This window comes from Nylanderia fulva, unplaced genomic scaffold, assembly GCF_048542155.1.
Source record: "Nylanderia fulva isolate GAGA-0341 unplaced genomic scaffold, ASM4854215v1 Scaffold4, whole genome shotgun sequence".
NCBI lineage: Eukaryota > Metazoa > Arthropoda > Insecta > Hymenoptera > Formicidae > Nylanderia > Nylanderia fulva.
In genome coordinates, this window is record NW_028190476.1 from 8,255,250 (window position 1) to 8,283,222 (window position 27,973).

The window sequence follows — 27,973 nt, forward strand, 5'->3', positions numbered from 1 at the left end:
AATATTAATATAACAATATTTTTAGAGATATATTTTGACTTTTCTATTTTATTTCGACTCTATAACAAATCTCGCGAGATTCCGATCGTAATTTCTCGTATACGCGGATCGTCTAATGCGAGACAATCGAAATTTCCGCGCACACGCATCTTCCGGAATCTTTCTCGATCGCGCTGAGATTCCACGGTGATGATCGATGTCGCGCCTCGTCTAAGAGCTGAGGAGCGTTAAAGGAGCGACGCCGGATTCAAAGTGCCGCGAGGTGATGTGCGAGGCTGCACACATCCCGGTGTCGAGGGGATACGGGAGGCCAAGCTATTTCTCAGCTTCAGCGGCAGAGCCTTTCTTCGCGGGAATATATCGACACGTCAGGAGCACACTGGCCCGTTTACAATATCGCGTATAGGAACGTGCGCGCGCCTACATTTCGGCCGTCTCGCACCTCTCGTCGTCGGCGAGAAACATCGCTTCACCATGATTTCGCATCGATCTCGCGCGCGCGCGCGCGCGGTTCTCTCTGGATCGAATAGTAAAATCTCTGCGAGGAACGTTCGGGAGAAAATCAGTTTTTCTCGTAATAAAAGATGAATTTGTATTTTATGATTTAAAGCAACATTATTTTATATATATTTTTGTTAGAATAATAATTAGAAGAAATGTGAAGTTATAAAATGTAATATTAAATATATCAAATAAGATAAGATTTATTATTTCAATTTTTATTAAAATAAAAAATTGAGGGTTAAATAAAATTCATTAAAATAAATTAAAATGTAGGATAAAATTTAACATAGAAAAAGATATTTTTATTATATGTATATATATATACATATAATAAAAAGATGAATTTGTATTTTATGATTTAAAGCAACATTATTTTATATATATTTTTGTTAGAATAATAATTAGAAGCAATGTGAAGTTATAAAATATGAATATTAAATATATCAAATAAGATAAGATTTATTATTTAAATTTTTATTAAAATAAAAAATTGAGGGTTAAATAAAATTCATTAAAATAAATTAGAATATAAGATAAATATATATATATATATATATATATATATATATATGTATATTTAAGATATGTATAAATATACAATAATTATACAAGTTGTATCTAAATAAGTGCGAAAAATTTTAGGAGATGATTTTTGTCGAAAATTAAAGGGGTTTCTTATATAAACATATACTAAAAATTATAAATAGGGATTGTTAGTTTATTCCCTTATAATGATACTGAAAGATTAAAAAAATATTAATAAGTATCTTTTTTATTAGTACAAAATATCCACCAAGTTTCCTTTTTTAAATTTGTCTGAAAGAGAAAAAATAAAACTAAATTTTTACTTCCCTCTTTAAAAAAGTGTAACTCCTCAGGGAGACATATAAGAGTATATGTTTATATAAAAACTTCTCTTAATTTTTGACAAAGAATCATCTTCTAAAATTTTATTATAATTATATATTATTATTAAAATAATTATTATAATTTATGTTAAGGTTATTTTTTAATATTAAAATTTTGAAAATTAAAATTAATAAAAATAATTTATAAGGATAAAGATCTAATAGTGTAAATTATATAATTATAATCCTATTAAATGTTTAAAATTAATGATTATTTACACATTATTTAAAAATAAGTGTCTATACTAAATAAATTTTTGTGTATATTTTGTATGCCATAAAATATTTAATATTTAATATTTACTATATTTTAATTTAATATTCATTATATTAAATATAATATTTTGCAATATATAAAATGCACAGAAAATTTATTTCCAGAACAAATAAAGACGTATTCAAAATTGCATCTGTTTAGAGAATTAATCTTCAAGTGCGCATAAAATGAAGTATCATCTGTTCGGAAGATGTTTCCCAATTTCTCGTGAAAAACAGATCTCTCTCTCTCTCTTTTAAAAGAGACGTAGTTATCCAAATTACCACGCGTTACGTGAGAAATCATTCTTCTCCAAATATAAATTTCCGGCATTCGGAACTCTTTTTTTCCCCGGGTCTCTCATATCATCTGGCCCGACCTGAAAATAACTCCGCTACTCCGGCCAGGTGCCTCCTCTCGCGAATTGTTTTTCCCGGCGCCAGGAGGGATCATCGGCTGCACAGGAAGAGGGCATATCACAGGTTAAAAGGTATACACCGGAGGTTGCGTGGCGGAGATTAGCAAACCGCACGATCGCGCCTCCTCTTCCGCCACCGGGTTCTCCGGCCGCCTGGCGTCGTCCTTTCGGTTCTCCGGCGAGAGACTCTCGTAGTCAGTTGGCCGCCGACCGCCGTTCGTGCGTTGTGCTCGTTCGCGCCGCTCCGTCGTCGTTTCGAGACCTTGTCGTTTGCGCGCGTATTTATTTGTCATATAAGCATTCCTTCGTTTACGTATCTTATAAAATCGCGCGAACGCGAATTATTTTCCCTTCTTTTTCCCTTTTTCTTTCGATATCTGGAATTTTCTGTTTCCTCGTTTTCGAAAATTTCGCTGTCATCTCCAAATGTTTTGAAAAGAAAAGAGCGTGCATCTTCGTATATGATGATGATGATGATGATGATGATAATGATGATGATGATGATGATGACGATGATGATGAGGATGATGGGACGAATCGTTGACGTTCGTTCGCGAGAGCATATCTGGCGCTCGTGAAAATCCGCGATAGCTGTGACTGGAAATTGTGACTGATCGACAGGCCTGGATTTTTTTTGCGGTTTACATCCCCGACACGCTGCGTGAGCGTTGATCACGGAAAAAAAAAACAGGCGGAAGGTGAGAATTTGCTATAGTTATATTGTCTGTCACACGCGAGTTTTTTTTTCGTGCCTGTGAATAATTGCACGAATAGAAAAGATGTCTTTATAAAGCGAGAAAAAATTAAAAGTGCGATATCTTTGACCGTTTTCCAAATTTTGAGTGATTAAATAAAATATTATATTTTTTATTTCTGTTATTTGTTGGATAATTTTTTTGCATCCGTGACAATTGTTGTGAACAGGAAGATCTTTGTAAATAATCGGCAAAAAATTAAGGGTTGCGATATTTTTGACGATTTAAAAACAGTCTTTCGAATTTAGGATAATTTAACAAAATATTTGAATTTATCTTTGTGTATTTCTCTCTCTCTCTATCTTTCTCTAAGAAAATATTTTTATCTTAATCATTATCTTCTATAATTAGGAATTATATTAATAAATTATTTTATTTATTTTTATATTATTCTTATGCAATGTAAAAGTTATAATAAAAGTGTACATGTACAGGGTGTATCTAAATAAATGTGAAAAGTTTGAGGAGATGATTCTTTGTCGAAAATGAATGTGAGTTTCTTATATAAACATACTCTTATCTAAGGAGTTACACTTTTCTAAAAATTAAATGTTTACTGTTTTCTCAAATTTGAGAAAAATTAAAAAAAATTAAACGAAAAATATATCCACCAAGTTTTATTAAAAAATTTTTTAATTTTTAAAGAATTATCTAAAATTTTTCGCACTTATATAGATGTATCTTGTATAATTGTAAAAATGATATAATATAAAAATGCTATGAATAATAATAAGAAAGAGGATTGTAGGTATTGATATTAATAGCTTCGTACTAAAATAAATTGCATATGCATTTTTGCATCCTTTGTAATAGGTTTATACAAATGTAATCCGATTATTATAAATGATTAGCATGACAATATTGTGGATATATATTAATATGCATGTTACCATTTTTACGATTTATTTGACAGAACGAATCAAACAATTTTATTTCCTGTATCGTAAAAATTTATTCTGTCAAATAATTATTTATTAGGATATTCTTCTTCCATGTGAAAATGACGTGATTCTTCGAAATGAAGATTTTAATGCTAAAATAATTAGAAAATGATACATATAACCATGCACACATGTGTGACGATAAAGTTCGCGTTACAAAGCTATGGGGAGAACGTGATAACTAGGAAATCGCGTGTCCCGCGAAACTCTGCTGTCATTTCAAGTCGTCATTGCAAACCTTACGACTATATGTTGCAACTTTTACCAAAAGAGCTCTACTGCACGATACTATCGCGTATCGATCAATTCTGCTATTAATTCGAAATATCGTATCTTGACCTTTTCAGTCGTGTTCAATCAATTTTTCATTGATTCGATACGTGAAACCACGCAAACTAGACTGTCGTTTTATACACACACTACTATATATATATACTATAGAAAATCGCGAAATTTGTTAATCCCTTTATATCCGGATTGAAATGTAGATCGTGCGTGTTTTGTTTGTAATATATAGATATATATGTATATATGTATTTTTGAGAGCGCTCGAAAAAACATTGCCAAAAAATTCCTAAACTGTCTATGATATGTGATGCAGCATAAAAAGTATATACCGTAAAAAAATATTACTCTTCAGAATGAAAAATATTACTCGTCCGACCCGAAAGAATTATCCGAATAGTTTATCGGGATTGTTCCGATTAAAGAATATATCTTTCGAGTACAGTGTTTCCTTGTTAACAGAAACATTTTTTGCTTCATTAATACAAAGAAAGTTATTTCGCGCGCCTTCTTTTCCCCTTCTTCCACCCTTTTTTTGCGCGAGCGAGTGTCAAGCCTCACCTGAACATCTGGCCGACATCTGGCAGCGCTCTAGCTTTGATGCCGAAAATTATTCGCTCTTATTCTCTCTCACACTTGCTCTTATTCTCATTCCACTCGTGCTCTCTCTCTCTCTTTCTCTCGACGAGGCGCCGGGGAAATTTATGGGTATTACAGGTATTTTGAAAGGTAAGCTGTGCTTCATTAACAGAAAACGATCTCGGTACCCGGTTGATGAGGAAATACACTTGTTAGGGATGGGATCAAGAGAGTTGAATATGTACTTAAGCATCCAATTAGCAAGTTTTATTCTCCAGGATTCGAATAATATTTAAATATTAAAAAGATTAAAAATTGAAAAATTATTTCTTATAATTATAAGAAATCATTTTTCATATATTGTACTTGCAAAGTAATCGAATTTATAATTAGTTATATTCGAATTTTTTAGATCGAGAACTTGCAAGATTTGAGATAGTACCCGAATTCTATACATATATATATATATATATATATATATATATATATATATATAATATATATATAATTAAATAGACTTTTTTAACTTACAATTATATATATATTATATATATATATATATATATATATATATATAATATATATATAATTGTAAGTTAAAAAAGTCTATTTATGATACTTGGTACAATCACACATCTATTTATTTAAATCCATTTTCTCCTAAGTACTCATAAAAGCTTGATCCAGATTTGAATGTATTTGGAAGTAAATGTTTTTATTTTTTGGGGTACTTAATAGAGAATTTGAAGGTATCTCGTCCAGGTTTGAGTCTACTTGAAAGTACTGATTTTTTTTCAAAGTAACATATAATTGGAAATTATGCATACAAATTCAAACCTCTAAGATACTCAATCACTATTCCAATTCTATTCAGACATCCATTTATCTAATCTTATTTTCTTCTAAGGACTTATAAAAGATTTGAACATGCTTGATCCAGATTCGAATGTACTTGAAAGTACTGCTGTTATTTTTTGAGATACTTAGAAAGTTCGAACCTAAGTTTGTCCAAGTTCTAATTTACTTAAAAATACTGTTCTTTTTTAAAATAACCATAGAGAGTTCGAAACCGTGCAAACAAATTCAAACCTACCTGCAAGATATTCAATCACTATCCACTCTTATTTTCTTCTGAGAACTCATTAAATATCTGAACATTGAAATACTGCTGTTATTTTTTGAAGTACTTAGAGTGTTCGAACCCAAGTTCGTCCAAGTTCGAATTTACTTAGAAATACTGTTCTTTTTTAAAATAACCATAGAGAGTTCGAAACCGTGCAAACAAATTCAAACCAATCTGCAAGATATTCAACCACTATCCACTCTTATTTTCTTCCGAGGACTCATAAATATTGGAACATGCTGGATCCAGATTCGAATGTACTTGAAAGTACTGCTGTTATTTTTTGAGATACTTAGAAAGTTCGAACCTAAGTTTGTCCAAGTTCGAATCTACTTAAAAGTACTTTTTTTTAAATAACCATAGAGAGTTCGAAACCGTGCAAACAAATTCAAACCTACTTGCAAGATATTCAATCACTATCCACTCTTATTTTCTTCTGAGAACTCATTAAATATCTGAACATTGAAATACTGCTGTTATTTTTTGAAGTACTTAGAGTGTTCGAACCCAAGTTCGTCCAAGTTCGAATTTACTTAGAAATACTGTTCTCTTTTAAACTAACCATAGAGAGTTCGAAACCGTGCAAACAAATTCAAACCAATCTGCAAGATATTCAACCACTATCCACTCTTATTTTCTTCCGAGGACTCATAAATATTGGAACATGCTGGATCCAGATTTGAATGTACTTGGAAGTACTGCTATTATTTTTTGAAGTTCGAATCTAAGTTCGTCCAAATTCGAATCTACTTGAAAGCACTGTTTTTTTTCGTCGAAGTAGCCATATAGAGAGTTCGAAGCTTATAACATACTTAATCCTATGGCTAGAAAAAGTTGTATTATCTTCATATTTTCACGAAAAAAAAAAAAAAATACCTATTCCATCGATCGGATTGCAAAACGAGTCGTGAGAAATAATCGCTCGCGCGATACCAACACCAAGCTGTCGTCGAATATATCTCGCCGAGAGAATTTACCGTGTCGAACACACCGGGAGAATCGAGCTATCGAAGCGCAAAGAGTACGTATATAACGCCGGGTGGGTGCGAGGGTGGATGGGAGGGGGTGAGAGCGAGGGGTAGAAAGTGGATGAATCGCCGCGGGGCAAAGACTACCGGAGGGAACTTTGAGTTTTCTTCGACGAGGAGCGCGGAGATAAGGACCGAACAAGCGCGCGCGACGAAAACCCCCTGTCAGGTGCACCCTTTCGCACGATGTTTGCCAATAATCGGTTCCCCGGCGCACGTCACGATTAACCGTAGCGGAAGCGCGCGCGGCGGGTACGAATTCGGTAGCGCGCTTCCGCAATGTTTGGCGCGAGCCGCGCGCTCTCGTCGATCTTTGAGCTCGCTCTCTCTCTCTCTCGCTCTCTCTCTCTCTCTTTCATCCCCCGCGCATACATCGCGCGACATGCTCCGCCATTTCCCCCGATATCTCGTCACTTACACTGTACAAATAGCACAGTTGTTGTCTCATCCAAGCCCGGTTTCTGGATCTCATCAACCATTATATTAATTTGCGTATCAATTCAAATATTTAATATTCATTTTTATATATATTTATATTAACGCATATTAATTCATTATTAATATATACTGATTTATATTAGTTATAATCTATATATATTATAATATATACATTTGATAAATCATATAAATCAATATTCATATCAATATTAAATTATCAATTCAAATATTTAATATTATTCATTTTTATATATATTTATATTAACGCATATTAATTCATTATTAATATATACTGATTTATATTATTTATAATCCATATATATTATAATATATACATTTGATAAATAATATAAATCAATATTCATATCAATATATATATATATTAAATTATAGATCTCATCAATCATTATATTAATTTGCGTATCAATTCAAATATTTAATATTATTTTTATATATATTTATATTAACGCATATTAATTCATTATTAATATATACTGATTTATATTATTTATAATCTATATATATTATAATATATACATTTGATAAATAATATAAATCAATATTCTTATCAATATATATATTAAATTATAGATCTCATCAACCATATTAATTTGCGTATCAATTCAAATATTTAATATTCATTTTTATATATATTTATATTAACGCATATTAATTCGTTATTAATATATACTGATTTATATTATTTATAATCTATATATATTATAATATATACATTTTATAAATAATATAAATCAATACATTATTCATATCAATATATATATTAAATTAATGTATGATATAATTTCAACATTTTTATTCCGAATGACCTCCAAAATAATCTGTTAAATTTTTTTACATTCTGAATCATGTTATATAATATATATTATACAAGATGTTCGATAATAATTGTCCCATCTATCGTATACAAGTAGAGCAGGTTAAATTGAATAAAATCTTTTATCGTTTTCAATTTTTAAATAATTATCAGAAATTAATTACTGTGAAAATCGCAAAACTTTCCTTTGATTCGCTCTATTCAAATGCATAAATTAATTAATTCAACAGAGCAGATGAAAAATAAAGGAAAATACGGATCTTGATGTAAAGATTTGGATGAAAGAAAGTACACTTGATTCTTAAAACGAAGAGAATTGGGAAACAGTTACACATGATGCTTCAAGGAAAAGCATCGGAGCTTATAGTGAATTACGTGGATCATGAACATTCAAGGCAAGAGATTAGATGGGGCGATTTAAAAAAAAAAGTAATGGACCAATCGATACTGAAAAAAGAGTTTTCCCACTTATTTTTAGAACAGAGTTCTAAAATAGGCGTCAAAAGGATCCACTTATTTTTAGAGAAGTCCCTTCTTTCAAGATTCAGTATCAGATATTCCTAATTTACAAAAATGGGATTTATTTTTACATCAAAAAAGGAGTATATTATTTTACAACATACAGACAAGGAAAGATCATGAAGAAAGTATAGAGGTATAAATTGAACATGAGGTGCAAAATCTGGATCCTAAACGATATTAAAGTAAGTTATGGCACACGTTACTTAATCGTGAACACTTGTCTTAAGTCGGTCAAATCTTATTTTTTGAGCTGCTTATTTAACTTATTAAAGATTTCTATGATCTATCAATAGCAATAACGTCTAAATTGAGATGCGAATAAGTCTAATTATAAATAAAGGTATATATGTCTCAGTGATGGAGTTTTAAACTATATAAATATACATAATTTATATACGTATATTGTATAATAATTTTCATTTTGTATTCTCTCTTCTTCTTGTCTCTTATTCACTATCACCTTAATTAGATTTACAGCCTTTTCTCGTTAACAGAAAGACTTTTCGTTTTATAAAAGAAGATTGTTCTCTCTTGTTTTGTGCGAGCGAGTCCTGAGTTCTGTTTGAATACCTGGTCGTCATCCGGCAGCGTTGTAGTTTTGTTTAATGTCGAAAATTATTCGCCCTTATTCATTTCTATTTCATTCTTATTCTCCGTTTTTGCTCTACGCATGCTGTGCGAGTCCAGATACTCGCCGAGCTGTGTTTATACATTATATTTGTTTTATAAATACATCTTTCTGTCAACTTGAATTTTCATAATTTTATTCGATAGATTTCGTCTTATCTCAATTAAAAATTATACATATAATAAATTAATTGCATCTGTAAATCATATGCAAAAAAATTCGAGTCGATAGACATACTTGTTGTACGTCTAACTAAAAATTATTCGGAGGATTCGTGTTTGGTATCATGTTAATATTTTAAAAATTATTAAATGAACATTTATTAAAATTTTTTACTTTCGTAGAGAGATAACAAATTTCAACAATTTATTTTAATCCCGTTGAACAATTTATTCGCGAATGTGATCACTGTGTCAAATGTCGGCCACGTGTTTAGATAAGACTCGAGACTTGCTCTCTCGAAAAATTTGGGAAGGTGGTGGGAGAAAGGGGGATGATTTTCTTTCTGTTAATGAAGCGAAAAGTTTCTTTCTTTTAACGAGGAAATACTGTATATCGATTAACTGTTGGCAACAGAAGAGAGGCGGAGGAAAGCTTGTCAGGGGCTGCGGCGTGGCTTTGGCTTTCCTATATTATTAATCTTTCTCTTTCTGCCTCCCTTCAGCTTTCTCGCGCACTCGCTCTCTTTCTCTCTCTCTCTCTCTCTTGCTCTCTCGCAGCCCACCCTGGTGATGGTTGCCTTCCGCTTTTGCCCGTCGTCTCTCGCCCCTCACTCCCTCACCTCAGCCCCGACGAGCTCTGTCTGCCGCTGCTGCTCCGCTCGACCTGCCATATACGCGTCCGTCGAGTCAGTCAGGTGTTGCGGGCAGCTTCCGCGCTTCAAAGAGAATCAAGAGTTACGGCCAGGGAGAGAAAGAGAGAGAGAGAGTGAGTGAGTGAGAGAGAGCGAGAGAGAGAGAGAGCGAGAGAGAGAGAGAGAGAAGAGAAAGAGAGAGAGAGAGAGAGAGAGAACCCGGGTTCGTTCTCTCCCGCCGGTACCTTCTAGTCTCTCGGCGGTACCTCCGGTTACGTTGCGATGCGCGTTGTACCATCCGTGAGTTGTTCTTTCCCCGGATATAGCATGTAATTAGTGGTACGTGCTTATGGTGGCACGTAAGTTCCACGACCTGATGACTTTTTCATCGAGAGAAAGAGGGAAATTAGACGCTATTTCGAAGACCAAAATAGAGAGAAGAGGTTACGCTAATTATACAGTATGATAATTAGACTCAATACTTCTCGCAATATATGAAATAACGATTTATATGTCTAAAGATCTTAAGAGCACATGTTCGAAAGAGGATATCCAGAGTACATCCTAGAATACTAGAATATTAGGATACTAATATCCTAAGAATATTATCCTAGGATATTAGGATAGAATAGATATTATTCTAATATCTTAGGATAATATCCTAGGATAATACTAATATCTTATTCTTAAGAGCACATGTTTGAAAGAGGATATCCAGAGTACATCCTAGAATACTAGGATATTAGGATACTAATATCCTAAGAATATTATCCTAGGATATTAGGATACTAGTATTATCTCAGAATATTATCCTAGGATATTAGGATATTAGTATTATCTCAGAATATTATCCTAGGATATTAGAATAGAATAGATATTATCCTAATATCTTAGGATAATATCCTAGGATAATACTAATATCCTAAAATCCTGGTATTCTCGGATGTTCTCTGAACGTCTTTCGAACACGTTAAGGAAGAGAAACAGCCAACGACAATATGTATATAAAATACGATTTAATATATATCCTAGATAATTAGTATATTAGGATAGGATATTAGTAGGATTAGTAGGATACTAAAAAATTGTAATAGCACACATGTTCGAAACAAGAAATCTTCCAGAGAATATCCTAAGATATTAGTATTTTTTTAGTATCCTATTAATATCCTAGTATCTTATATAGGATGTCCTCTTTCAAACATGTGTGCTATTAGGATTTTTAGACATATTAAATCGTATCTCATATTGTATTAATATTGATATAATATAATTGTCAATAACACATATTGTCATTAATTCTTCCTTTCCCCTAACTGTACACATGTAAAAGATATCCTAGTATCCTAGAATACTAGGATATTAGTATTCTAGGATGTCCTCTGAACATCTTTCTGTGTAGTTAGGGAAGAGAAGGAACCAACGACAATATGTATAAAAATTGTAGAAAACTGAGAACATTTTTTTTTCCGACTTTACAAACCTAACTCATGGATAATTGAATTGCAATTGTGTCGTCGAGATCGGTTGCACGATTCACGCAATGGCGAAATAGATTCATACCTCACACCGGTCTCTATAGAAATGCCAACAATTGTTATATCGTTATATATATATATTTCGCTGCTCTATACCTATTCTCGCGCAACCTAAACGTTTAACAGCCCCCGTGTAGTTAACCACGTGTCCGACAATTTTCACTGACACTGACGAACCGGCCGCACCATTGGCGCACCTGCGAACGCCATCCGATATTTTCATGGATATATTAAGTATCGATCGATCGATTGTTGTGGCATTCGCATGGATGAACAGATTAGAAAAAGCGAACCGCGATATAACATAATAATATATATAGGTATAATATATATATACATATAATAATTCCACGAATATTATAAAATTTATTATGCGACTAAAATATATATTAGTGAATAAAATTTTGTCTTGCCTTTCGATTATTTAGTTATTTTTTAATTTTAGAATTCGCGCGCACATATATATTTCTTTTTAAATATAATTTTCTTTCTTTCTCTTCTTTTTTATTTTTTATTTTTTCTGTATTATGAACGTGAAAATATATGACATATCTATCTTGAAAGATATAATAATCGAACAAAAGAGTTTTACAAAATATAATATTACTTTTTTACAAAAAATATAATTATAATAAATAATTTTTTGTAAAAAAATATAATTATAATAAATGATAATTCAAAATAAAGACATACTGGAAGTGCAAATAATAACTTTTGTTGAACCGAACTTCTTACATTATTAAATACAATATACAATAAATATAAGTAAAACCATCATATAGCCACGAATTCCTATTTATGATATGGCTATGACGGCTACGAAACCGAAATTGCCCGAAATTTGGGCTTAATTATCAGCGAGAAATGACGTACAATTATATGCGTCCTACAATTTGTTGACTGTTATTGTTAGCATTGGATGACATGGTCTCTTTGACCTGTTTAAATAACTGTTTCGCCCGAAAGCGAAAAATAATCGTTAATATTGAATAATAATCAATAAAATAAATCAAAATTTAAAAATAAATAAAATAAATATTACATTCAGCTCGAGTATGTTAACAATACTATTATTAAATAATTAGGCCAATTAAAACTAGCAATCATTAATTAAGTCATCAATATACAAATTTTTAATCCAGATCATATTTTAATATAAAATTATACATCTAATTCATTAGTGGAAAATGGAAAAATAATCAAATACTTTCAATTTGTGAATCATAATATGATCCCAGAGAAATATATCTCAACATTAATAATTACTTGAACATTAATTGTGACGAAAATTAATCTTTATACATTCCTATTTTATTTAAAACTAACAAAATCTTTTTATAATTTTTTAAAATAAGATTTAAATAATAAAAAAAAAAAAATAATCGCGTATGCATTTAAAACTAACAAAATCTTTTTATAATTTTTAAAAATAAGATTTAAATAATAAAAAAAATAAAAAATAATCGCGTATGCATTTAAAACTAACAAAATCTTTTTATAATTTTTAAAAATAAGATTTAAATGATAAAAAAATAATCGCGTATACATTTATGTAATCATAAGTGATATAAGCTTGTAACCGAGTGTGAACATCAGTCGTGGATCGCAGATTAGTGCCTTGTATCCACGAGACAGCCTGTTTAAGAGATAAAATTGTGCGGAAACGTTGACGATGGACTCCGGAGCGCCATAGTAATTAATTATCCGACGTCCCCGATTATCTTCTCGTTAGCTGCAGTTCAAAAAAGAAAAAACCGAGTCCGTCCATTCAACGCTCACCCGATATATACCACCCCATAAATGGGACAAATCGTTTCGTTAATTGAAAGCGCGGATTTTTATTTTTGTTCGCGCCCCGGTAAAATTAGGTGGGCGAGAGTGAGAGAGAGAGAGAGAGAGAGAGAGAGAGAGCCCTCCTCCCTTGTGGAAAAGTTAACCGGCATTTTCACGAGTTCCGCGACCGGGAATTATTATCGTACCCGCGATTGTGTGTCGCTCGAGCGCGCAAATAAAAAGAGTTAATTGCGAATATCGGAACAATATATATTCGGGCGTCGCAAAATTCGTTTCCGTTTTAGCATTTCATAATTTTCCCCGGCCGTTCCGGTTTAACGCCAAGTGTGTATACAACGCAAGCCGGGACGTCAAAAGCGGGTATAACTGCGACGTACCTGCGCATGACATCTTTGTAATGAAACCAAGCAGAGCCTTCGCCAAGTAAAGCTTCGATACCATTAACGATGTAACGGTTTCAAACGTCGGCTCCAAAGAGCAAAGTATTTACTGTTTTATTCGTTCCTCTCTCTCTCTTTCTCTCTCCCTCTCTTTGTTTATTGCGAACTTTTTAATTCGCAATGCCGATCAGCCGTTTGTATTCCATGACGGGAACGAAAATAGAAATTGAAGATTGCGAGTGTACCTAGAGTGTAACAGCTTCCCGCTTTCAATAGCGTAAACAATTTATTCTAATTATTATTATTGAAAATTAATTGTCAAATATCTAGTGATGGGATTAAATATTTTATACTAATAAATTCGAATTTGTGGTTTTTAACTCTTTCTATGATTACTTCGAAAAAGAAAATAATAACTACTTTTAAGTAGATTCAAATCTGGGCAAGAGAAAAGTTTGATTATTATTAAAAATTAATTGCTAAATATCTAGCGATGAAATTAAATATTTTAAAGTTTGATATTTTTTGGACGATTTAAAATACTTTATTATTACTTTCAAGTAAAAAAACAGTACTTTTAAATAGAACTGGACGAGATAAGTTAAAAATTGATTGCTAAATATCTAGTTATAGGATTAAGTATTTTGTAAGTATTCGAATTTTTTTGTACGATTTCGAACTCTTTAGGGTTATTTCGAAAAAAATAGTAATAGCAAATACCATAAATAGATATTTTTTTATTATAGAGTTGGAATACCACTTGCAGAAGATTCTATTTCTTCTTTACGATTTCTAGATTTTGTTACTTTCAAGTACAATATATGAAATATAAACCAGTTTCATTATCTTCGATTATCTTCAGTGTTTGAACTTGATCATAATTACGCAGAGGTGTGATTTTATCATAAATAGTATAAAAACCTGACATCAATGAATCCATTTGCTCGCGACTACAACATCTCGCTCTTAAAAATCTCATCTTTTGATCTATCTTCACCCCCCATCGAATTGTAGCTGATTAATGTCAGCTGTATTATTCGAATTCTAAGAAATGAAACTTGATTCGACTTGAGCTTGATTTTATCCCTACAAATTTCAGTGTTCAAACTTGATCATACATTTACTACACAGAAGTGTGATTTGATCATAAATAGGATAAAAACCTGACATCAATGAATCCATTTGCTCGCGACTACATCTCGCTCTTAAAAATCTCATCTTTTGATCTATCTTCACTCCATCGAATTGTGGCTGATTAATGTCAGCTGTATTATTCGAATTCTAAGAAATGAAACTTGATTCGACTTGAGCTTGATTTTATCCCTACAAATTTCAGTGTTCGAACTTGATCATACATTTACTACACAGAAGTGTGATTTGATCATAAATAGGATAAAAACCTGACATCAATGAATCCATTTGCTCGCGACTACAACATCTCGCTCTTAAAAATCTCATCTTTTGATCTATCTTCACCCCATCGAATTGTGGCTGATTAATGTCAGCTGTATTATTCGAATTCTAAGAAATGAAACTTGATTCGACTTGAGCTTGATTTTATCCCTACAAATTTCAGTGTTCAAACTTGATCATACATTTACTACACAGAAGTGTGATTTGATCATAAATAGGATAAAAACCTGACATCAATGAATCCATTTGCTCGCGACTACAACATCTCGCTCTTAAAAATCTCATCTTTTGATCTATCTTCACCCCATCGAATTGTGGCTGATTAATGTCAGCTGTATTATTCGAATTCTAAGAAATGAAACTTGATTCGACTTGAGATTAATTTTATCCCTACAAATTTCAGTGTTCGAACTTGATCATACATTTACTACACAGAAGTGTGATATGATCATAAATAGGATAAAAACCTGACATCAATGAATCCATTTGCTCGCGACTACAACATCTCGCTCTTAAAAATCTCATCTTTCGATCTATCTTCACCCCATCGAATTGTGGCTGATTAATGTCAGCTGTATTATTCGAATTTTAAGAAATGAAACTTGATTCGACTTGAGATTAATTTTATCCCTACAACTTTCAGTGTTCGAACTTGATCATACATTTACTACACAGAAGTGTGATTTGATCATAAATAGGATAAAAACCTGACATCAATGAATCCATTTGCTCGCGACTACAACATCTCGCTCTTAAAAATCTCATCTTTCGATCTATCTTCACCCCATCGAATTGTGACTGATTAAAGTCAGCTGTATTATTCGAATTCTAAGAAATGAAACTTGATTCGACTTGAGATTAATTTTATCCCTACAAATTTCAGTGTTCGAACTTGATCATACATTTACTACACAGAAGTGTGATTTGATCATAAATAGGATAAAAACCTGACATCAATGAATCCATTTGCTCGCGACTACAACATCTCGCTCTTAAAAATCTCATCTTTTGATCTATCTTCATCCCATCGAATTGGGGTTGATTAACGTCAGCTGACATCTTAAGATCGGGTCATCTGCGTCGCGGATGAGGACGACGACGATGACAGCGATGACGACGAAAGGCAGAACGAGACAGAGCTCGGGGAAAGAGCGAGCGAGAGGGAAAACGCATCGTCGAGAGAGGTCGACGACGGCGCGACGCGGCTCTGTGCGTGACATTTTTGTAATGAAACCATGCTAAACGCACGTCGCGCGCGCCCGCGCTCTCGGCAGTCAGTACGGTAGACATCTGGCCTGCCTCTCGCGCCTGGCCGTTCTAATATTGGAAATTTCAGAGAGAGAGAGATAAATATGCATCCCTCTCTCTTTCCACCCTCTACCCCACTTCCCTCTTTCTCTCCTGCTCTTTGGAGGCACCGTACCATGTGCGGGACATATGTATAAACATAAGCCCGGGTCTCTCTTTCTCTCTCTCATTGCGCCGCGAGACGCCGAAGCTGTTTCCTTCGAAAACGTGGACCGCGATCGATCCACGATTATTCGTCTTTTCTCTTCCATCTCTTTCTCTCTTTCTTCTTCACACGGATGTTTTTACGCGAAGCAAAGATTTCCATTACGTGAAATTGCAATTGATTTTAAGTCAAATTGGAGTACTCCATATTGGGATTGGTTTATACTTACTATATGTATATTATATAAGGTGGTTTTCGTCACCTGCCGATTGCGATGACTTTTAAGACAGTTATGATGATCTCCATTACGAGGATTGCAATTGACTACAAGTCAAATTGGAGTACTATATATTGGGATTGGTTTATACTTACTATATACATATTATAGGGTGGTTTTCGTCACCTAACGATTGCCATGATTTTTAAGACACTTATGATGATCTGGCAAAAAGCGTCATCAACAGAAATTGATCAGTTTTAAATTGCAATAAAAATTGGTTGAACATGTTTCGTTTGATAAAATATAGCAGTCATAAAATAGCAAAGGTTGACTTTTTTAAATGGAATCACTGTGTTTGTTCTTTTTTTAAATAGTAATGTAGAGGACAGTAAAACAAATTCACAATCGATGATGCCATTTTAAGTTGCAATTCGATAAACCATTTTAAATTTGCTAAAACGTAATTCTTCTCTATTGAGGAAGAAACGTAACCTAGAAAAGTAAACAGATTCGACTTGATATCTTATGTTATCCATAATACGTAGTTTAGCTATTCACCTGGTCAGTCAGTTTATCATGTATGTCTGACAGTTTGATATAATGATTATATGAATATTTTGATCATATTCATTATTTTGATCACTTTGATCATTTAATCGTTTTGATTATTTTGATCATTTAGATTGCTTTGTATCGTTTTGATTGTTTTGATCATCTTGATCGATTTGATCCTTCTGATTGAAGTCGAGCAATATGATCAAATAATATATATAATATAATCAGTGTTGTGCTTAGATGATTTTAAAATTATCTAGATAAAGATGAAATAAAAACATATAAATTCATCTTAGATAAGATGAAGATGATTTGAAATTTAAATATATATATATTATAAGATAAAATTATATAGCGATTCATCTAGATAACTCCTAGATAATATTATTTTTAAAATCGCTTATGTAAACATAGTTATAAAAAATGTACATTATAAAAAGGATATTAATATATATATTTTTATTATCTATATAAAGCTAAGATGACATCAAAATTTCTCATCCAGATGAAATATCTATACAATTTTATTTAAATAATAACAAACAGTGAATATAATATTATATTTATTATAATATTGTATTATTATATTATATAACTTTTATTTAAAAATCACACACGTAAAATTGACTAAAAATAATAGAGAACCTATTAAATACTTAATTACTGCTAATCTCCAATCGAATCAAGTAAGATAGTAGAAGAAAGCAATCAATCATAAATCATCTTAGTAAACGATTTTCTCCCCTTGAAATCCTTTTTATCTTTTAAGTAGAACAGACCTAAATCTATCTCTATCTCCCTCTCTTTCTCTCTTTATATATTTTTCTCCCACTCTCTTTCATCCATGTCGCTTTTTATCCACCGGCTGCGCTGGCCTGTTCGGCACTTTTTTCTCCTTTCTTGCGCCGCCGTGGAAAGTGGAGCGAATTTGGCGAAACGTTTGATAGAGTCCTCATCACGTCATCCCAGTGAATCTTCCACTTTATTTCGAAAATCGCGAAACGATTGGAGAGCTCGTGGGAAATATCTGTGAGAGTGAGCCTGTGCTTTCTCCCTCTCTTCCTCATTATATATTATATATATATATACATACATACGCGGAATATCTCGTTATGCAATTATAATAATAAATATAATCAATTAAATTCGGCCCACACAATGGCTATGTAACATTATTCGATGACAATAAATGCCGTTTATAATTACATCAATTGCAAGTATAATTAATAAAATTAATTCGAGGTGTGCCGACATTATACATATATTTGCAATTCACCGATGGCGCTTCTGTCTCCCCATTTTTTTCGACTCTTTACATTGTGTCGATTACACAAAGAACAAAGGGAAGAAATAATAAAAAATATAAAAAAAAAAAGCAGTGGCGTCTCCGATCTCCTCTCGATGAGGAGATCGCGCAATTCGCGCACGCGCAAAGAGAGGGTTGCACGGGGGTTGAAAGCTTTTAGATCCGCGCGCGTATAACCACAGCTGCGCGCAATTACGAGCGGGAGAGCCGCGGATTTTCTGCCGCAGCACGTATATCACTTCGCGTAGAACGGCGCCGCTTCTTGTTTGTTTAACTAAGCGTCTTAACGAATTGCCGGAGAGAGACGCGCGTCTCTCTCTCCGGCAAGTCGGGGCCAAAGCTCACCTTAACGACGCGACGAGAAGAGATGGAAAGAGAAAGAGAGAGAGAGAGAGAGAGAGAGAGAGAGAGAGAGAGAGAGAGAGAGAGAGAGAGAGAGAGAGAGAGAGAGAGAGAAGGGGGCTATCGATCGCAGGTGACATCCGAGTTAATTGCGTTCTCTCAACATCGCGCGCGACTAACTCTGTACATACATGCCTAAAATGCCCGCGAAATATACAGGGTGATTCATTTTAATTTTTAATAGACATATATTTAGAAATTAAGAAATTTAAAAAAATTAGGCAAAATTGTGAGGGGCGGGGGAGTTAGTTTAAATAACTAATTAAATGCAACTAATTTTGTTATATATATATATATATATATATATATATATATATATATATGGTATATACACATAAATCGATTTCTCGCAATATTTGACATATGAAGTTATAAAGTAAATAGTTCACGATATTTTATAATTTTGATATTTTATTTTTTTTATATTTTGTATTTTTTAATATTTTGTATTTTTTATATTTTGTATTTTTTATATTTTGTATTTGTTATATTTTATATTTTTGTTTGACATAATTTTTTGATCTCACATCAATAAATTTTATGCACGAAATAAACAGAGGAATCGATTGGTGTAAAGAAAAACACATTGTTTTTAAAAGAAAATATGTAATTTGCATCTAGCAGCTACGTATTAATAAGTAATCTTTTTTACTTTAAAAGATTAAAAGGAATTACTCTGTTTATGTTGTGTTTAACATTATTTCGATTTATTTTCCAATAAATTTAAAATGAAGAATTCAAGCATCAAACGAGATTTAATTATCCCTTGTATAAAAAAAACGTTAACATTATTAAAATATTGTATTATTTTATAAGTACAATCGATTATATCCGCGCTTGTCAGTATTATATTGCGATGTAAACCTCGAAATAACTGACTTTCAATTACATTTTGCATCTAACTGCAGTCTTGTGTAACAGACAGCTTCATGACGGCGCTGCAAACGAAGAAAAAAATAAATATCCTTTTACACAAACAAATAGCAAAAATCAAATTATTTGCAGCGTTGAATCAGGCAATTAAGCGAACGATGTGCGTTAAAGGTAAAGCTTTTATGTTTTTTTGCTTTAAAGCACAGGCTTTGAAATAGTCCAGCAACCAAATTAATCGTGTCATCTTTTTTTTTTTAGATACTTTGTACTAATTTTTTTTTTAATTATATAAGGTTGTAAATGATGGTTTTTACATGACATTCGTAACTTGCTCTGAATTTCAACAAATACAGGAGCTTTATCAAATTTTTCATAAAGTTAATAATTTAATAATTATTCAATAATTATTGAATTTAATAATTATTCAACAATTCAATAATTAAAGTTAATAATTTTTTATAAAGTTTTTCTTTCTTTTCTTTTGATTATATATGCGCAAAATGATATTTTAATATTATTTTGTTACAACACGAATTATATACATACGTAATATTAATATATGTATAATAGATTAAGCAATATTAATATATATATATATATATATAATCTTTATTATTATCTTCATAATCTTTTATGATTTTTATTTTAAATTATTATATTATATTAAATGTTTATTATTATATTATTATTATATATTATAATAAATATTAACATTATTAAATTATTATTAAATTATTGAGGGATCGTGCCGTTAACATTATATTGCATTAGAACCTGTACTTGAAACGGACCAAAACAGATAGTCGAAATGTAATAAATAAACAATTTATAGCTAGTATATTAGTCGAATTTATATAAAAATACCTCGATTAAATTATTATATTCTTAATATCATTGATATTAGAAATTAGTAATAACATAAAATATAATAATATAATAATATAACGTATAATATTATTATATATAATATTAAATAAATATTAAATAATAACATATATAAGATATAAATAATAATATATAAAATTAATATTAAAAATTATTAATACAAAATGTTATTATATGTTTACTGAATTAATATTCCCAGTAAACATATAATATTCAATAAACATAAGTATTTACGTGTGACGTCATATAATTAAAGTTTTTAGTTAATTAATTAAATGAACGAATTCTATTACGGTGTCTTATATGAGACTAACAGAAAACAGAAGATCGCAAATACCGCAACACTCGCACATGTGCGGCGAATGTTTTCGCGGACAACTGTAACAACAGAAGAAAAGCGTCAATTAAAATTATTGTGACCATCTGTCACAATAAAGATCGACACGTCCGCGACCGCAGATTGTGTCGTGCGTAAAATCCGCCGAAACTGCGTATAGCGCACAACCTTTTTTCCATCGTTCGCACACGAAATACCGGGGGAGGAGAATGGTTTGATTGATGAACGACCGTAGAAGAATCGGAGAGAGCGTTGTTACGTGACCAGAATATGGGCTGTTGACGCTTTTATTACCGTGATGGTAATCAGAGCAGGCATTTCCAATGATTTCTCCGCAAATAGTTTAGTAATTAACGATGATTCGTTGATCGTTTTAGGTTGCGCTATAATTGCTGAATTAAAAAAAATTAAAAGTTCGGCTATTTTATTATAAAGAATAAATTTTATGAAAGATTCTCTCGAAGCTTGAAATAAAATTTATCGCTTTATCATTATCAGTGTTCTGCTTATTGTTAAAGTTGGTTAGATAAAGATGAGACAAAAATATGTAAATTTATCTTAAATAAAATAAAGATAATTTTGTTTTAAAAATATCTAGATAAAAGAGATAAAATTATATGGCGATTCATCTAGATCATTTTCTAGATAATGATTTTTAAGACTGCTTATGTAAACACAGTTATAACAAAATGTAAATTATAAATGGGATACAAAAATATATTTATACTTTTATTTATACATTTTATCGCTTACTGCTTAAGTTCTATACTATTTAAATATTTTTATGTACTATGATTCTAAACCAAAATTATCTGAAAATTATTTTAGATAATTTAGTAAAGATAATATTTTTTTTAATTTAATAATTTTTTTTTTAATAAAAAGACGCAGATTTAAATAATACATATTTTTATTATGTATATAAAGATACGATGACGCCAAAGTTCTGAATAATCATCTATATATAATTTTATTTAAATAACAGCAAATACTGGTCATTGCAGATACTTTTTATCATAACAGGCATGAAATTAAATAATTCAATTAATTTCTCTCTCTCTTTCTTTGTCGACGTAAAAATTAAGAGCAGATCGCAATAAATCGTATTTACGTTTCAGCAAGCTGGTTCTTGCGCGTTTGTCTTAATTAAACGGAGGAACAATTATTATTATTAGCACGAACTTTTTATTGTTCGGCGATCGTTCGTCGGAAATCGAACGGAGACTCGCGAATTTCGAATTTCCCGGTGCAATTACGAACACGTTAAAACTCGACGGCATTTGGCGACGGTAATTTCGCGCGAAAAATTATAGCGAGTCATCCGTGCGGCCGTTTCTTGGACGCAACGAAGGGCTCGTTTGCATTTCACGTTAATAACAGGACCATGTGGCACCGAAGGCAGCCTGCTGCCACAGCTGTATGTGTGTGTGTGTGTCTGCGCGTCAATAAAATAAAATTCCATCCGGTTAGGAACGGCGAGGTGGTGCGCCACGTGGATCTTAAAGATTACTCGCGTTTCCGCATTGGTGGCCATTTAATTTTTCCCAACGTGTAATTTTGCCCGCGTCGAACCGAAAATATCGCAGAATTCATGCAAATCGCCCGACCTTAAATCGGATTCGTACAAACGCGATGTTATACAAGTCGCATAAGAGTTGTATCTAACTTTTTCAAACTACGAATACAATTGTATTTTTTCTTAGTTTGTTTTTATTGTAAAAATACAATATTTAATAATATTATTATACATTAATTATTATATATAATAATATATAATCCTTATATTCTTTAAATCTTCTTTAAATGAAATTGTTTATCCGAAAGTAGGATGGCCCTGTTTGTAAGACTTAATATCGTACTAACTTTATATTTATGAAGGTAGCTAGAGAGATAATTAATGTATCTACCGGAGAATGTTGTTTTTCGGTGCCAGTTCATTATTAACCTGCTATATTTTGTCTAACTGACCGTAGTATCCAAAAAATGTATAGAGCCATTAGCTTCTAGTTCATAAGTGAATTTTAATCGAGTGTAAAAGTTATTAAAAAAAAATTCAAGTGTCGTCTATATGATCTTTCGGGACAATTGCAAAAATATCATCGACATACCTACAATACGTAGAAATTTTAAAGGGTAACATACCTAAACAGTAGGTCTCAAGATCCTCCATAACAATGTTCGCAAGAATCGGAGAGAGAGAATGTTGTTTATAAAATCATTTGTAAGGATTGCTCGGCTTGTTATATTGGTCAAACTAAACGCCATTTAGAAACACGTATTAAAAAACATCGGAACAATATTAAAAATCACGAGAGTAATTATTCGGTTATTAGCAATTATAGAGTTACTCGCAATCACGACTTTAATTGGGAGTCCGTATCCATTTTAAATTATAATGAATGTAATACTGAATGATTTTTATTAAAAAAACAGAACGACTCTATCAATTTACAAAAAGACACGGATAATCTTAACTCGATTTATAATACTATTATTAACGCATTTTAATATCCTTTACTTGTCTTGCTTACTGTTATTGTATTATTTTTTTTATTTTATTGTATTAATTTTATGAGAAGTATTGTAATTGTATTTATATCAGGTTTTTTGGTTCTACAACATTTATTATCACTATCAGTTAATGTTGAATCTTGTTGGAGTGCACAAGTGAAATGACAACCGAAGTTTTATTCGTTGTTTGGTCGCTTCATGGTGAACATTGCCAGCATTATGTTAAAGAACAAATACCAATCATCTCTTAGTTTTACATTTAATAATTAATATCGACGTTCAACATCAAGTTACTTTTATTTATTAATTTTAAAATTTATTTTTTTTGTTAATAATTTATCGTATAATTTTGTCATACCACATTGATTTTATGTTACTCTTTACAGGTTTGTATTATTTTTTGTTGATTAGCCTGAAGAGACCCAATTTAGGATTGAAACGTCTGTACAAATAAATTAACATCACCACTAATAGCCAATCGGTTGTTTAAATATTTATCAATTGGTTTAATCTTGCTGGCACTCAATTTTTTTACTTTGATAATATTATTGAATTATTAAATAATATAAAAAATAATTAATGTGGAATATTAAATATTGGATTTGATATATTATATAAATAATTTTTATTCTTGTAAATTTTTTGTTTACTTAAATCTATTGAGCACTGAATTCAGAAATTTTTTTCTGGCAAAAATAAACCGATTTTCGCATATGCAGTTGTTTATGCATCTAAGATCTTAAAAAATCCGATTACTGTAATCATGCAAGTATCGTCGACAAAAATTCCTGGAAAGGAGACAGGTTTATTATGATTATTTCCTTCAATAGGCGCCAATTTCGTTACAACCATGCCGTTTCCGGTTTTGTCTCCGGTTACCGAATGACACATGCAGATGATAGAATTGATGCATATGACTTTGCTGGGAATTGTTGTAGCAATGTTGTAATGTTACGTGGGCATAAAAAAATATATTAGTCTTATTTAAGATACACGTGTATAATTTAATGCGCGCGAAGTTATTTTGTATGCAATGCTAAACAAGGATAAAAATTTTGAAAAAAGTTACTGCTATTTTCCATTTAATTCAGAATAATAATAATACCTGCAACGTGTCTATTATATAAAATAAAATATTAGTTAAATATTAATAAAAATTTATAATATGTTTATATAAGTCTTATAGTTTTCAAAATATTAAATTCGTGTCAGGGATATTCTTTTCATTAACAAAAGATTTATCCTGCACTGTGTAAAGTATATACGGCAATTTAGCGAGATATAAAATTATGGCGAAATTTGCGTGAGAGTTATTCATACATTTGTTACTGCAGAATTGTGAAAAAAAATCGTAAATGTATTCGGTTAATTTTAATGTCGGACGTAACTGTCGCGCTCGTAAAAGTCTCGGTGATGCGATTATCGTAATAAATGAAACGAGATCTTGCAGTGTAAGCATTAGATAAAGATGAATGGGGAAAGGAAATTAAAATGCGTCTTATTGCATACAAAATGTCTATGTGGTGGCAAAGCAATCTGCGCTGCAGATACCACCTGTTAGGCTGATGTGAATCTTCATAATGTTTACGACTCTGTTCGCAACTTGTTCCGGTGATAAGAGAGATTGTTCTAGATTCACGAAGAACAGCATTTAGATAGCAATATAGAACTCGGAGTATCCGCGTATTCGTTGTATAAGTTGCGCAGAGGGTAAGCACTGGTTTCACGGGTACCCCTATGATAGGGGGTACTCGTAGAATGCGGGTGCCTGTAATGGTGCCTATACATTGTTTTTAAAATGAATTATTAGATTATTGATTTAAAAAAAAATATTTTGGCGACAAACGTCAACTTGTTCAACGTGACGTAGGTATTTTACAGATTAGAACAACACAAGCGTGCGATATTCATCGATTTTATATATTAAAAGGAATGATATTTAAAAAAATAATAATATAGTTTGTTTAAACTCAATTAATATTTTTGACAGAAATCAGCTGATTAAAGCGTTAATTTGCCAATTAAATTTTAAAATAATAATATATTATAACAATTAAAATAGTAATATGTTGTAAATAATATATTATCATACTTATTCTCGGTTAATATTTTTTGACAGAAATCAGTTGACAACTGTCAAAAATATTAATCGCGCGTTTAAAGCCTATTGTAACATACTATTTAAAATGTATTTTAATTTTTATAACATATTATTTTAGAAATTTTAATTAGTAAATTAATCAGCTAATTTTTGTAAAAAATATTAATTAATAAATATCATCGAACTTCCTTGCTATACTTTAGAAAGTTTTTGAATACAAAAGTTCTTACATTTTGAAAACTGGTTTAGGCACTCAAGTATTTAACTTAATTAATAGAAGGATTAAAGAGAGTTTTAATATCAAATATTAAGTGACAAGGGCTATCTAATTAAATGTATTCATACGCAACATTAATTCTGTCAGTGAATTCATAAATGGAGGATTGTTTGCGGCAGAAAATTGGTAGGAAAACACTTGCGGAGGTGGTTCCACATTAGGTAGGCCGCGCACACCGCGCGCGACCAAAAATGACGCTTGATCAGTTATGGACGGCGGCGTGCGCGGATCCCCCAATAATTCCGTGACGGATCTTTGTTGGTTTGTAAAACATCCGTTTGCACGTTCCATTAAAACGGTCATCGGTATGCACGGCGACGATCCGGCCTCGCCGAGCACGTAGACGAAACATGCGGTCGGCGCGACGCTCCCGCGAAATGGAATCAATCAAATATGAATCGTGCGCGTGATGACGTACATATGATATGGGTATCACGGGGTGTCCTCTCTCGCTACTCGTTTTTCCCCGCGTCGGCTCGAGCCCGACGTGCTTGATAGCAGGTGCACGTTCTCGCGGAGACCGGCAGAAGAAGCTGTTAATATTCAATTAATTTTAATATTTTCGTGCAAATAGATTCTCGCGAATTTCCTTCTTAAAAAGAAGAAATTATAGAGGGAGAAAAAAAAAATAAAAAAAATTTAATTGTAAGGAAATATTTTTTTCTGTCAGTTATCACTGAGTTTTCTTTTTCTGAGAACCAACAATATATGGATTTAATCAACGCAATTTACACAAAAATATTAATAATGCGTTAATTTGCTATATTTTTTGACAGTAATCAGCTGATTTCTATCAAAACATATTAATTAATATCAACATATTAATAAATATTAATTAATATTTTTTGACAGTTATCAGCTGATTTCTGTCAAAACATATTAATTAATATCAACATATTAATAAATATTAATTAATATTTTTTGACAGTTATCAGCTGATTTCTGTCAAAACATATTAATCGCGTTTCAAGTATTATAACATATTATTTAAAATGTATTATAATGATTTAAGGGAGCTTAATCAATGCCCGCAGGTGAGAATACGGCCGGCGAGCATGAAAGTGGAGGGTGGAGCGGCGGCGACGACGACTACGACGACGGCGACGACGGTCCTCCACAAGGTCAAGGTTAAGGAAGAGACAAAGGAATGCTGCGGCTACCAGCAGCCCTTGCCGTCGTCCACATTGGCGGCCACCACCGTCGCGACACCCACCACCGCTTCGACGGCGATTACTACGAGTGTCACCAATACCAATGGCATCGCCACCGCGAATCCACCGTCTTCGACGGCCACCACTTCGGTCGCCACCGCCGTCCCGGCTCCGCAGACTTCCGGTATTATCTGTCATCCCCCGACGACCGTCCCTAATACTGTCGACTCTTTTCCGGTCGATCTCGATCTCAAGGCGAAGAATAAGGGTGAGCATTGTTTGCTGTTATCTAAATAAAATTATATAGATGATTATCTAGATGAAACTTTGGTGTCATCTTATCTTTATATAGATAATAAAAATGTGTATTATCTATATCTGCATCTTAGATGAAAAAAAGTATTTAAATTATCTAGAATAATTTTTAGATAATTTGGTTTAGAATCATAGCACATAAAAATATTTAAATAGTAGAACTTAAGCAGTAAGCGATAAAAAATTATAATTAAAAATATGAATACATATATTTTTATATCCCTTTTATAATTTATATTTTTTTATAACTATGTTTACATAAGTAATCATAAAAATAATGTTATCTGAAAATTATCTAGATGAGAGAATCACTATATATAATTTTATTTTTTAACTAAATATATTTAAAACAAAATCATTTTCATCTTGAATTTACATATTTTTATCTCATCTTTATTTAGCTAATTTTAAAATTATTTAAACATAACACCGAGGGTGAGTATATACAA

At 31.8% G+C, this 27,973-nt stretch overlaps 1 protein-coding gene across 1 annotated transcript in view; it reads left to right on the plus strand.

Moving 5' to 3' along the window:
* The first annotated feature begins 2,301 nt into the window (after nt 1-2,301).
* The window catches only part of nvy (CBFA2/RUNX1 partner transcriptional co-repressor nervy), a 64,557-nt gene continuing 38,885 nt past the window's right edge, over nt 2,302-27,973 (plus strand). Inside the window, exons 1-2 of the mRNA XM_085486082.1 lie at nt 2,302-2,784; nt 27,093-27,477. Of these exons, the coding sequence (XP_085342208.1) occupies nt 27,114-27,477 (364 nt within the window). The 5' untranslated portion in view covers nt 2,302-2,784; nt 27,093-27,113. The remainder of the gene's footprint in view (nt 2,785-27,092; nt 27,478-27,973) is intronic.